We start from the raw sequence: 13,971 nt of genomic DNA, 5'->3' as shown, positions 1-13,971 counted from the left end.
AGTCACTACTTTATTATGAATTCAAATCTGAAGTGGCTGGTGGTTACTTTTAACAACACACAACTTGCAGCCAGTTTCTAGAACACTCAGAAAAATTAGTTTTCCAAAGTTTTCCATTTCTGGAATCAGTCAGGCTTTGTATCCATGTATTAAACAAACTCATATCACACCCTTTAAAGAGGAAGAAGCTTTCCTACACGAAAAACCTACATTCCAACAAAGTTTCTTCTTATTCCTTCAGATATATATAACATGAATATTCCTGTTTTTAAGAACTGTCTCAATTCTTTACCAAAATAACCCCTGGACATTCCCATATGGTACTGCTGAAGTCTTACCAACTCACTACAAAATACCTCATTAAAACTTGAGTATATTTAGTGGCAAGATGTTTTTACAAGCTAACTTTGTATCTTAATAAAACACCACACACATTTGCTTGTGCTATTCACATAACATCCTTCCAAAATCCAACTCCTAGTCCTCCTTGCATGCAAGATGCTTCAGGACCACTTTAAAAATGATGCATGGCTGTATGTTAAGAGCAGGCAGAACCTGCTCCTGTTTACACAAGACCAAACTCTCCCAAGAAATAGTATTCTTCACAGAATTTTCAGCAGGAGATGTAAAGAAATTTCAATGAATCGAATACTTTATAAAGCAGGAGAGTCTCATAACTCTTTTCATCAGACTAATAACACAGGAAACAGGTTCCTCTTTGAGGTGGAAACATTAAGAAAGTTTAGAGCAGAGACTATCTAGAAGCAGAAAGCAGTATAGTACTTTGTCACGCACATTGGACAAAAGTCCAAGCAAAAGTTTAAGAGGAAAGGAACATCTTGCTCTCATTCTACAGCTGTATTTTATTAGAAGTCCATGGGCAAAGAGGAGAGCTGCCATTAGTCTCTCTCATACATGTAAAAAAAAAAAAAATTAACATATACCTCATGCAAAATAAAAACATACCGAAATAAATACAGACATTAACTACTTTAAATGCCTCTAATTACAAAAGCTCTCTCAATTCTTATTAGAGATCTATTCCAAGTAAGAGATGGATACAATTATTGTTATTAAGATGGGTTACAAAAATCATTCAAGAAACAGCAGTGGGAGTGCCTGAGGGTGCATGTGGCATGTTTTGGGCTTCTTAGGCCCATCCTGATGTCACCCGCTCTCTTTTAAGGCCTTGCTGCCTCCCACTTGCCCAATACAAGACTTTGCAAACTCTCTGCTGCAGCACCTGAAGCTGAGTTCCAGGCAGGAGCTGTTGCACCCAGTCAAGCTCTATATTTCTCAGTGATTTTTGGTTTTTTTTTACTGAAAGTATTCTCATTATTACTATTTGTTTATACAGGAATGTTTTATTTCTTGTCTGATCTCCTACAGCTATTTCAAACGATTGTTTTCACTGTCAATTCATTACATGCTTACCATCATGTAAGCATATACTCACATGTATATATGTTTCTTTTCAATACAGAGTACTTATTTGCAGGAAAACTAACAGCAAGTCACTGTGCTTAACTGGATAAACGGACTAAATGGAATGAAAATAACAAGTATCAAACTCTATAACTCATTCTATGCTCTCATCATATCGAAATCCTTTCAAGCTAACAAATACTTGTAATTTTAGCCCCCAAATCTGCTACGCTCTAAATTGGAAATAAAAACAGATTACAAATTAACTTTAACCAAGGAGAAACCTGTCTAGTGGAAAAAAAAACAACTCAAAAGTTGAACAGAACTTTAAATAACTAAAGAATCTGGAAAACTAGCAGTTTTAAAACAATCTTCCCCCAGATATGATCAATAAAACCTGAAGCTATACATCTTTAGAATCATACTAGCTATGATTGCATATTAGAAAATACGGGAAACTAAAATTTGTCCTCATTCTAAAACTCAAGAGAAAAAAAATGTTCTCAAGAGGAAAATGTGCAAAAATGTCTACGTACTTTATTACATAAGATATTATTACAGCTACACATTCACATTGTCACTCCACATAGTTCAAGTTACAGTAGTTACACAGTGTCTCTATTAAATATTTGTCATATAGAAACTCTCTAGCAATAACTACAACTATGAAAGCAAAAGTTCACACCCTGACCTATTAATATAGGATCATAAAATAGTAAAATAGTGCTCTCCAGAATATTTTACTGTTTTCTGGATGCCTTTTTAATTTCTTGCTCACATTCAAATCAGCAAACCAGAAGTTAAGAGTACTGCCTGCACAGTCTATCCTGTCAGGTAATACAATAAAATGCTGCTCCACAGTAACAAACACAATTGGGCAAGTTTTTGTTGCCTACTCCAGTTGCCAGCAAAAAAAAGTCCTTCATGCAAGTAGCCTATGTTGCCCACAGAAATTTGACAAAATAGTTACCAACACTGAGTCAAATGCATGTCTGGGAGAAACAGATCAGTTGGCAAACCCATAATCTCACACTCTTCAGAAACACAGATTAAAGAGTTAAAAACTGCACAATTCCTGCTTAGCCTTTGCTACATTATGCTAGCTTTCAACTACTATTTATTCTCACCAGTTTAGATACAAAAACCACATGGTAGCTTTGCTCTGATTGCCAAAAGCTTTATCTAGTAACAAGAGGTGTTATAGATTAATTGGCCTGGAAAATTATTTCTCTGCAAGCATACTTCGAGTGGACCAAATCACAAAACATTATGAAACGCCACAATCCTTTTTTTCTGATCAATGGTCACAGTATTCCTGATGTGAAAAGGAGTACTATTTAGACGTACCTGTCTTCCCATTGCTTTTATCTGTCCCATGCAAATCTCTGTGCAACACTGTCAAAGTCATGCCTGTCATTTTAAAAACTATTTGCACTCCCTATTAAAAATAGCCTCCCTGACCTCTTCACAAAGCACAGAAAAATGGTATTGAAGACAAATCACTGCTATTTGAAAAGCATCATCTATCAGCCTGCTCTGAGCAGCTTCTATTTGTCTCAACCAACAGATTCTTACACTAATATAACTCTAAAGTTACAAAAGGCACTAATAAAAAAAAAGCTTTACTCAAACACTTTAAGCATAGCAATTAATGCAGAAAGAGTTTTAGAGGTATAGACATGTCTAACTAAAGTGACTTTACATTTGTAGTTGCATGCATGCACAGCTTTTACCAAAACCAAAAAAATTCCACATTAATCATTGGTAAAATAATTGGCTATAGAAAGACAATGAACAGAAAGGTTAAAAAATTCCTAAAGATTATTGCTACCTCATCACACGTTAGTTTTTTATTTGTTTTTAAGCAAGTCCATGATACTTACTTATTATCTTGAATAATAAATTAATAGATATTCTTTACATTGAGAGGTATTTCTACGTAACTGCTGAAATAGATAGCAATTAGTCTTAGACATAATGACATATATAGAATTCTTTCAATGTACAGGATGGGTACAGAATTCATTTGTATGATCAGAATGCTGAATTCTAACAAATTATGTAGAATGTTAAAAATTGCAGTCAAGTAATTCAGGTTTTCCTGTTCTAGGCTGCACTTTCAAGAGTGCAGACCGAACAGTTCAATCCAAAAGGTTAAGCATAAAGATGAAAGCCAGGAGACCATACATTCTTTACCTACTTTTTCCATTTAACTTTTTAGAAGCTTGCTGACCAATACCAGCATCACAAAGAATCTTTCTTTGTTTCTAAACTATGCTTTAATTTCCATTATTCATTCCTAAATTACTAGTATATTTGAGACCCTCAATCTAATTCTCCTGGTACCTAAACCCAAAGCTGTATAATTAGTCCCAGACTTGTTACTAGGCTAACAAACAAATTGTTCTCATCTTCCAATGCCTGCAACGGCTTAAGTAAGACGAATTAGAAAATCAACAGGAAATAAAGTGCTGTGTCTTAACCTAGAACAACACACAGCAACGTTCTCCCAGTATGCAAATAAAACAAAATAATGCAAAACCACATTTGACTCAAAGTCAAGTCAGATACATATACTGAGTCCTCTCTTTGGTACTCCTGGATCATATCCCTTGTTAGCCTCGGGAATAAAGCTTGGGATTTATGGGCAACACTTTACTGTTAGGGCAGGGGGAGCAAAGGCAGACAAGACTGTTTGGTTCTATGGTTTTATTTTGGTTTCCCTTCCCAAAAATAGTAGCGCAGGTGAGCTGTTAAGCTTATTTTTTTATTTACTACAGGAAAGGACCATTAGATTAAGAGCTGTGCTGGATGACCAATAGTCCAGAATAGAAATCATTACAGTCCTCAATGCAGTATATGGAATTTCATCTGACATGGTAAAAAAAAGTCCAACAAACTCACACATGCAGCAGAAGTATGTTTCATAGTTTTCATCTCACAAAACACAACGAGTCGTAAGATAAAGGTGCTTCATGTTAAAGTCACTTATCACATATGTCAACATCACTATTTTATATAAGAGCACTGAGCACTTTTGAATATTAGGAGAGACTTATGAGATTTGGGACTCCTCCAGAAGAAGCGCTTGTTTAGCTTTAGTGCAAGAAGAGCAAGGGGCACATAGACACCTCTCAGTACCAGAGCGGATCAGATGTTTAGCCCCTCGGCTAAGATCAAGTGCAAACGGGTTATAAAAACTACATATTGGGTTACGTGAAGAATCAGTTTTCATGGCAAGAAACATTATCCTCATATGTCTAGAAGGAGGAAAAATTGTTCTGATTTTGAACAATCATTTCAATAGTCATATCTGCAACCTTTAAATCATTTTTGACACTGATCTGGTATTCCCTCCACAGATTTACATTCTCAACAAATAGTTGAGATAAAATATTCAGTTGTCATGTCCTTTTAAATTGAACTTACTCATAAAAGTTTTAGTTACACACAGAAATGTCAGTCTGCAACAGTAATAGGCCTCCAAATCTTAAAAAACCCCATATGAACAAATAATGATTTACAAAAGGCAATGCAATTCAGTTAGCTAAAATTAACTGTTGAGAAGCACACAAAATTCCAACCAGCTATATTAATCTAATCAGTAAGAAGTCAAAATGTGGAAGATTCCCATTAAATAATATGTCAGTTACAAGATTTTCCTTATTGTCAAATTTCTGAAGTTCAGGGCAGCACCAAGAAAAAAAAAATTAAACATATATATACACATACAAACACAGAGCAAGAGCCATGCATGGAAAAGACATTGTTATCAGGTTTGACATACATGATATGTTATTTAAGCCTGATTCATGAAACAAGCAGTTACAGTTTCTCAAGTTTTCTTGAGGTAGAGGAGGAAGAAACAATCCCTGTCCCTTTTTTTTTTTCCTTCATTAATTGGAGCCTCAAGAGAGTTTATCTTCAAAAAAAACCCTATTTTAACAAATTTCCTATAAATCAATTTTGTATACAAAAAAGCTGCACACTTGCAACTTGCACAAAAGGCAAGCCTTTTCAAACCATACTTTAAGCAGCTAGAGACACACTCAATTTGCTCTTTCTCTACAAAAGATTACAACTGCAGGGTGGAACACAATACATACTTGCTAAATCTAGACTGAGTCTGTGACTCAAGAAAGCTGGCATGGCACGAACAGAGAACAATCTTCCTCCTGAAAAAAGCCGTTTGCTATTAGTACATCATCTTACAGTTGCACAGAGCAACTGACATTATGAAAGGCCATCCATCTCAAAATCTTTGTATATGCTAGAAGACAACATCTGTTTCAGCAATAGTACTCCAATACAGCCCAGCCTGGGTGTAATCTTTAGATAGCATCATAAAATCAAACAGTTACCACAGCCTAGCTTTGAGAAGCCACATACAAAGACTCAATTAATTTAGCTTTGAAAGAATATTAAATCCAACTACGATTAATGGTAAAGATAATGTACCTCAAAACTAAAATGGTAAATGCAATTGGATGACCACAGAAGGAAGAAAACCCACTTAACATTTCATCAAGACACTTTAATTTCCTAGATGAATGTCACTGTCACAACAAAGACCTACAATAGTTCTATCTTCAGTTCAATGTTGGACAAAATTAATTTGCAGAACCCTGCTAAGTGTCCGGTTACAGAGACCAACCCTTGCTCAGGGGAAGAGAGAAAGGAAGGAATTTCAACTATTAAAATACAAACTTCAAAATAATTAGTTGCCCTTTAGAGGGGGAAATGACTGCAGATGCGGTGGAGAGAATGACTCTGGCATTCAAACAACTGTACTGAAGCACTTGGATAGCGAAGTGGAAAAAATCCTACATATACACTGTGCTAATACAATCCATAACGGTCAAAACAGTTTATCATGATCTTTTTCTTTATTAGGAAACACACATAACCACTTCATTTTCTTTGCTGTTTCCCTCCTTCCTTTCCACAGTAATCTGTAAGACATAACTGAATGAGACTATGTAGAGATGTATTATCTCCCGTTAAGCACATACAAACAAAAAACCCAAGGAGAAGAACAAAACACACACATAGTCAAAGAAAAATCCACTAAGCAGTTTACTTAATTTCTGTCAGTGAATGGGAGAATTATAATGCTTGTTTTTGTCCTAAAAGCCAGTGTTTTAAGGGATATATGTGAATGCAATATTTTAATTTAATATTTTACTATTTAATTTCAATGTAATACTGCAGTAGCACTAGGAGTGCCATGGTAGGAAGGAGTGGTCATGTGTGATAAGCAGCTGCCTGTGCTGAAGGTGGCTGTGAAAAAAATAGTACATTTGGTTTTGACGAATTCTAAATGCACTTTGGGTGTTACTAGCCTAGGATGCATTCTGTTGAAGGGAAAGGTAGCCCCTGAAAAATAATAATAAAAAAAGAGATATAAAGTGTTAAAACTTCCAGATCTTGAATATTCTGCCTACATTTTTCTTCACTGTAACTACTGAGCAGTCTGGAGCAATCTTCTTCAAAGACATCAAACAATTAACGTGCTTTCTTAATTAGGCACATCTGCTGACTTCATATTTAAGGGCAACTGATTGACACACCTGAGATAGAACAAAATACAAACCAAAACCACTACCACATACATACTGAAACCTATCAGAGGCCAATACCAACCTAACTTTGTTTACAGTCACTGTGTAACTATGAATGCTAAATATGGAGGAATATAAGTGAAACAAATACAGACTAATCAGCTTGTAAAAATAAAAACAGCAATGTGCCCACAGCTTATATATGAAGGGACTGGAAGGATACACAGCTAGCTTTCTCATAACTAAAAAAAAAAATAAGTCTTTTGATATTATATAATCCATCATTCAAGCTTGCTTAAGAACATGCAAAACTACTGAAAAAGGAGAGGAAAAAAGTCCAACCTTATCAAACAAAACTTTGACAGCAAGTTTATTTATACAGGGTCCTACTCAAGCTCTTCCAATTAGAAGAAAACGGCAGGGTGCTCTCATACTTCAGCAGGCACTGGTCAGATACATTCTGCAGAATGCTTTTAAATGTCAAACACATACCAAACTAAGTACTTGCTTTTAGTTTACATCTCTCAAGAAGAAAATGCAACTATCATGGTCTTACACTGGCCACTATGTAGCACTTAGCTGTTATCCTTTGCTTTTTAGACTCATTCTTGTTCTGATGCCTTTGGAGGGGAAACAGCTATCTAGATTCCCACAGTGTTAAGCTCTAATGGGTTTATGTTAGTTTGTTTAATAGTCAAATTTATAATCTATGTAAAGAGTTTATGTTGAATCATCTTCTATAGTGTCAAACGTGTATTAGAGTTTTCATTAAAAGTAAATGCAGTAACTGCATGCTGTTCAAATCTTGAATTTCACTCAGTTTAACAAACTCCAACTGCATTTCAGTACAATTTTTAAATCTACAATGTCTGGGTTAGCAGCACAGCAAATAGGACGTAAACACCAGTTTTCATTTTTACTTATTAATATAGTCTTTAAGCTTCCCTTTAAAAAAAAAACTATTAAATCTATCTATTGAAATCCCAACTGTTTTCTTACAATACTCTAATGTATGTTACATGCTGTATTTAATTTAAAAAGCATCAAAGTCTACACAGCATCATACTTAACCAGTTTGACTTTCTAAGAAGTCTGATACAACTGCATAAACAATCTTTTCAGTTACCCAAGCACTGCAGAACTAATATTTTCAAGGAATATAGAATTAGATCTTTACTATCAACACAAATGCACAAATTTACACTGCTCCTTCCCAGTATTGAGTACGTAGACTTTCACTTTGTCTATTCCATAAAAGCAATAAAATTTACAGCTCACAAATTAGCAAAGCTTTAAAGTGATTAGTACAGTAGAAAGTTATATCAGAACAAAATTGAAATGTATTTCAAGCTAATGACGTTTGGTTTTACCTGAAAATTAACATCTTCTTTCTTAAATATCAGTGCTCGAACTTCATCGGGATCTCCATTAAATATAGCTTGAACCAATGGTGGCTGAAATAAAAGAAATAACATCTTAGAATATAACCTCATTTTAGTTTTTAGTGATATATATATATATATGGGGTTTTTGATACATAACAGAAACAAAAGATTAAGACAAAATAATACATCCCAGATGGAGAAATAGAGAAACCAGTAACAGTATTGAGAATTGAAAGAATTCCAAGTTTTGGAGACCTCAAACACATGAATATACTCACAGGTAATGAAATATATTTTTTTAATAAGACTAGCTTATAATACCTGAAAAGAAGAATTCGCATACTAAAATTAGGGCTGTTACATGCTGCAAATTCTATGCATTATAAGCAAACAAACCTCTTTTAGAGTAGGAAGTGACCAAAGTCACTAGGAGTTTTTCACCTGTTTAGAAGAGTGGAAAAGCAAGTGCATCAGATAAGTATGGTAACAAATTCACACACGCACACATCTCTTACTAAATATAGCAAGATTTCTTAGTAAGAAAAGCTCCTGAGGTATGCTAGCAAGATTTAAATCAGTCACTTGACAAAACAAAATAATTTGAAGCAATAAAAGCCTGGTCCCAGTGCTGATAATATCCAGAAAGTGCTAAGTTGAGCCTAACAGTTACATCAAGATGATTTATGCTCTTTTTTTATTTTAGCTTCAAATTGTTCTTGCTTGATGTACATGACACATTCTACCAGTTCTCAAAATCAACATAGCGTATTACTGCAATGTAATGATTACATCGGTTTCTGAAATAGTACAGCATAAATGCACCACTGAGGAATGAGGAGTGGAGAAAAAAACCATTTACATCAAATACAGCTTACCAAACTCTCTAAAGATCCTCTGCTATTACACACGACTTGTGATTTATTACTACTGCACCATAAATCAAGTTACATGAAAAAGAGTCTTTGCAAATATTAATTCTACAACTAAGTTTCAGCTTTTTTTCTCTTTAGTACAGGCAGTTTGTACCACCTTACCTTGTTTCAACATTGTGCATATTCATGTTATTCTTAGGGAATTCACTACTGGTATTTGCAACAGTATTATAAGCAGGAAATATGCCAACAAACAACACGCCTTACCAGCACGTTTCCGGAAGGTGAGGGACGTAAAGATACGTTTTCCTGAGGTAATTTGGAAATAAATGTGGGAGAATCATCTTCCACCTCCTCCAAAACAACAATGCAGACTCGACTCATTCGATCCGTTTGAGGAAGCAAAGGCAAATAAAAAAATGCCAGCAACAGTATTTTTGGAACCAGACTGCAGGTATTGCAATGGAGACCATAGAGAAAATATTTTCACCTGTTTCACATGCCCTCACAAACTTGTGAGTGCTACCACTGGTGTATTAGCATTTAGAATGAGATATTCCAATTTCCCCTTATACTTCATTTTTTTTCGGACTTAAATATCCCAGATGTTAAAGACAATGCTAAAAAAAAGTTGTTTTTCTTTTAAAAAAAATCCCTATGCATCAAAAACCCAATAATGAAACTGTGGAACAGCTGATAAAAATATCCCAAGATCCCATTCCATTCGAGCAGCACTGTCGCACACAGCTGTCCTTTCACAAGCAAATTCGTCTTTGTTAATGTCACAACTTCCACTGTGTCCTTCTATCCCCACAGTAAAATCATTGTTGCAGAAGTCCTATCGAGGACGGAACAAGGAACAATTGCTCCGGGAGAGACAGCCACAGCTATATCCACTCCTGCAAGGTCAGTTTTAAATCAGCCGTTGCAGGCTTTCTGGTGACTGTAAATAAACGCGCCTTCCGATCACCTCCTTCTACAGCTTCTTTTCTCAATGTTAAAAACAGTCCAGACAGAAAAATGCATCTTGCTTCCAGCAGTTTTTCAGGACCTCCTTAGAGAAAAATAATTCTTTCCCATGCAAGAAAAATATCTGCAACGTACAGCACGGCTGCAGTACATTTACATGCGATGAGTCAGACCGCTGGGACAATGAACTCCGTGAATAATATTGCCGGTTGAATCCAGCCTCCCCAAATGACAGCAACGCAGAGACAGTGTTACTCCGTCAGGGACACAGGCAATGCAGAGCGCTTATTCTCCCTTCACTGGGCAGTAGCTGTGGCTTCTCCATCAGGGAACGCGTCAGGCTGAAATACTGTTCAGGAAGAATGTTTCAGCAAAACAAGCTAGCTACCGCATACAAAAGCTCAAATTACTGCCTTAGATTTCTTCTGCAAAAGCAGTTCATCACTCAAGTGTTTCTTTTGATCCCCATGTGAATGCAGTTCCCATGATAGTCTTCATTCAGATTGAGGGGGAAGAGGGGAAAAAAAAAAAAAATCAGACTCCGTACATCTTCTCTGAGCCAACTTCTTTATCCAAACATCTGTCACTGTGCCAACCTGATTCTCTTCAGTTAGAGCTTCAGCTTATCAGGTTTTTTTCCTCGACAAATTAAATTACACAACCAGCAGAGAGCTTCGCAATGCTTAAAAATAAGCCTGGCCGTCCAATCCGGTCATCATTAAAACCCATAGGAGCAGAGCACAAACCAGCAGCACGGCAGCATTCCCACTGAGCAGCAGCCCGGCAAGCAGTGACTGCAGTGGGGCAAGATGAAATGCCTAGTAATGCTCACATGTCACACTTACCAGAGAACCCAGCCACTGCTCCCAATGCAACTTCCTCTGGCGTATAAAAAAAAAAGCATCTTTTTTTTTTTTTGAGGGCAGTCTTTGCAGTTACACTTGTGCCAGTTCTGTGACTAACACAGCTGAAAAAGTAAAAACCCTGTAACTGAAGAAAGAGCGACTGTTTAATATTTTCCACTAAAAGCCGCAAAGAAATCTGGTGTACTGGCTCTGCTGACTAACAGCTTAAGGAGTAAACAATTCCAGTATTTTAGCTGTTCTCATATGGCACTGGTCAAAGCAGCAATAGTCCTACGTAACTCATTGAAGACAAGAAACTGGACACAGAAATACTCTGAAAATTAAATGTAACTAAAATCCCTCTTAAAGTATTCATTTGACTATTAAAAAGTCAGCTATTAATGACCAAACTCATCGGGTTTTTTTGCAACTAGTATAAATATACATACCCCCAGCTTGAAAAAGTTACATTAGAGTATAATAATAAAATTATAACATAAAGCCCTAAAACTTGCTGAATAAATATTTCAGCTTGAATCTGCCTAAATGGTGCTAGCTTGTGGGTGTATTATGTAAATGGCTTCTGTCAAAGTTGCTGGATAAGCTTCAGTGTTACAGGAACAGAGGGAGGGTTTCTGTTTCTGCTGTGCAGTATGAAAGGCATTTCTCAAGTCCTTCAGTAGCTGGTAGGATCAGAATTTCTCAATGGTGAACAAGTTTCTTCAATAAAGCATTTCCAGTCAGGTTTCACATATGAATCCAGGCAGAGAGAAAGACACTTTAAGTGGCATATTAAATGGTCTGGGTATTAATAGACATATTGAATTCCCACCTTTGGGGGCCACAGGCAGGAAAAGCTCACGCTGCTTTTATGATAATGCCTACAATAGCTTCACTGCAACGTTATAAACTGCTCAACACGCATCTACTGACACTCATGCAAGTGGAGGTTTTTATAAGTGCAAAAGTATACCTTAGCCTAGGGCTCCCTGAGCTCAGGACTGCTGGCCTGGTGGAATATAGCATCAGTTTCTGACTCACCATGAATTTCAGATTCCAAGTTCCCAAGTGTTCTTATTTACAGCATGTGACTAACAAACATCTTTGTAAATGCATTCTGTTCATTATATAGAGCCCGTTGTTTTGGAATTTCATACTTTTGGTCTTAATTACAAGAAATCAATGGTTTGTACACTACACTGCTTTGTTCGAGCATTTCAATCATTTATTCAAAAGGAACAACACAGATACACATGAATACAAAGAGAACTCATGCCCTTGGCCACAGCAAAAACACACTTTAAATGAAAATATGGACATCTTCAAGGCTCATCTGCTGCAACTACAACCTAGAAAATATTTTGCCACTCGTGAAAAACACCCTGAGGAACAGATGCTTAGAACTTGCGTAACTAAATATTCATTAAAAAGAACAATCACATTCTAAGTCTACAAGTGAAGTACCCTAGTAACACACACTTGGATTTCATACTATACACACATATTGATTAGATAATGGTTTTCTAGCTATGTCCATACATTTTGTGTAAGCGAACACTTTTCAAGAGTCAGTACGTTTATGTAGCAAGCAAATGCTAAGGGTTCCATATGCTTTCCTTGGAATTATCAACTGGACATGTTTCTAGATAAAAGATAATGCTCAGTTTAGTTCAAATTATCCAGAAATTTTCCTTTTTTTACCTTTGCAATTAATGATGCAAAGTACACTTAAAATCAGAAATTTAAGTAATCTTTAAAGTGTATGGAACGTCACAGTTAATTATGACCATTCAAAAGTTAAGAATATTTGAAACTCCTTTAATAATTATTCTAGAAATCTTATCTATATTTAAAATAAATATAAACTGCTTCCAAAAGCATGTGCACATACTGTATCTTACATAACATTACGCATTTTTGAATGGTGACATTACTAGTCAAATAGTTAAAAGCCAATACATTACAGTTTGCATTAGAAAGAGAATCAACACAACTCAGTCAATATTGTATTGATCTTGAGAGCAATCTAAATCAAGTAAGCTGACAAAAAGTACCCTACTCATGCTAGAAATGTGTGTGTGCAATTACTTCTATAACTTCCATAATCAAAGGACAACTCAGTTCTAGAAATACTTTTCTTTTGCTTAAAAGAACAACCTTCCCTTCTTCCTATCCCCTTCAACTGAAAGTACTTCCTTCACCTCAATGAAAACACCATCCCTAATCATCTCTTTCAAATTAGAAAAAAAACACTCAAGATATCTGTCTAGTGAGTAAGACACGAGTTTCTAATGCTACCTAACAGCTATTCTGAACATCAACAGTTGAAGTTCACAGCTCTACTGAAAGAAACTAAACTAAGGTTTTAGCTTTTCAGCAGATTTATAGACTTATAACTTTAGCGTGCAAGAAGAGATAATGAACAGGACAAAATGAAAAGCAGAGTAAATTCAAGCGGATTAATTTAAGTCTCCTCTCCAAATATCATAACGGATCTTTGCAAAGGTATAAAGAAAGAACACTGCATTTCCAAAAAGAAAAAAGCTTCTCACTTTATCCAACAAAAAGAACTGAGGACAGCTGGTCATCGGCATCCATCTTCTCCAAATGTCATGTTTTTCCAATAAGAAAGCTTATTAAACAAATAGGAGGAAGAGTCAAAAATGGCCTAACAACAACAAAAAAAATGTCACATCTACTGGGGCTCAAGAGGTGATCTATTCAATAACATCATAACATTTTCAAGTAGGCAATAGTGAGGATATGCATTTTTAAAAATGGCTTGTGTTGACATGATAACTTTCTGCAAATGAATTGTTACAACTTTAAAACTAAACTACACTTGCCTTTAACTAAATCAACTTCCAAAACTCTGTCATGAGCACATATGAAGAGAATACATTACAAGAATGAA

The 13,971-nt window shown here is 35.7% G+C and overlaps 1 protein-coding gene across 2 annotated transcripts in view; it reads right to left on the bottom strand.

Annotated features, from left to right (window-relative positions):
• ANKRD28 (ankyrin repeat domain 28) overlaps positions 1–13,971 on the bottom strand; it is a 118,898-nt gene that overhangs the window by 63,867 nt on the left and 41,060 nt on the right. Inside the window, exons 1-2 of one of the 2 annotated variants that reach the window (XM_010200623.2) lie at positions 9,511–10,943; positions 8,357–8,440 (exon numbers count right to left, since the gene is read on the bottom strand). In XM_010200623.2, coding sequence (XP_010198925.1) covers positions 8,357–8,440; positions 9,511–9,627 — 201 coding nt within the window. In that variant the 5' untranslated portion in view covers positions 9,628–10,943. Of the gene's footprint in view, positions 1–8,356; positions 8,441–9,510; positions 10,944–13,971 lie in introns of those variants that run through there. The other variant, XM_061996525.1, reaches the window with a different exon arrangement.

This window comes from Colius striatus, chromosome 5 (genome assembly GCF_028858725.1).
Source record: "Colius striatus isolate bColStr4 chromosome 5, bColStr4.1.hap1, whole genome shotgun sequence".
Taxonomy (NCBI): Eukaryota; Metazoa; Chordata; class Aves; order Coliiformes; family Coliidae; genus Colius; species Colius striatus.
The sequence above is the reverse complement of the archived record's forward strand: the minus strand, read 5'-3'. Positions and strand labels throughout refer to the sequence as shown.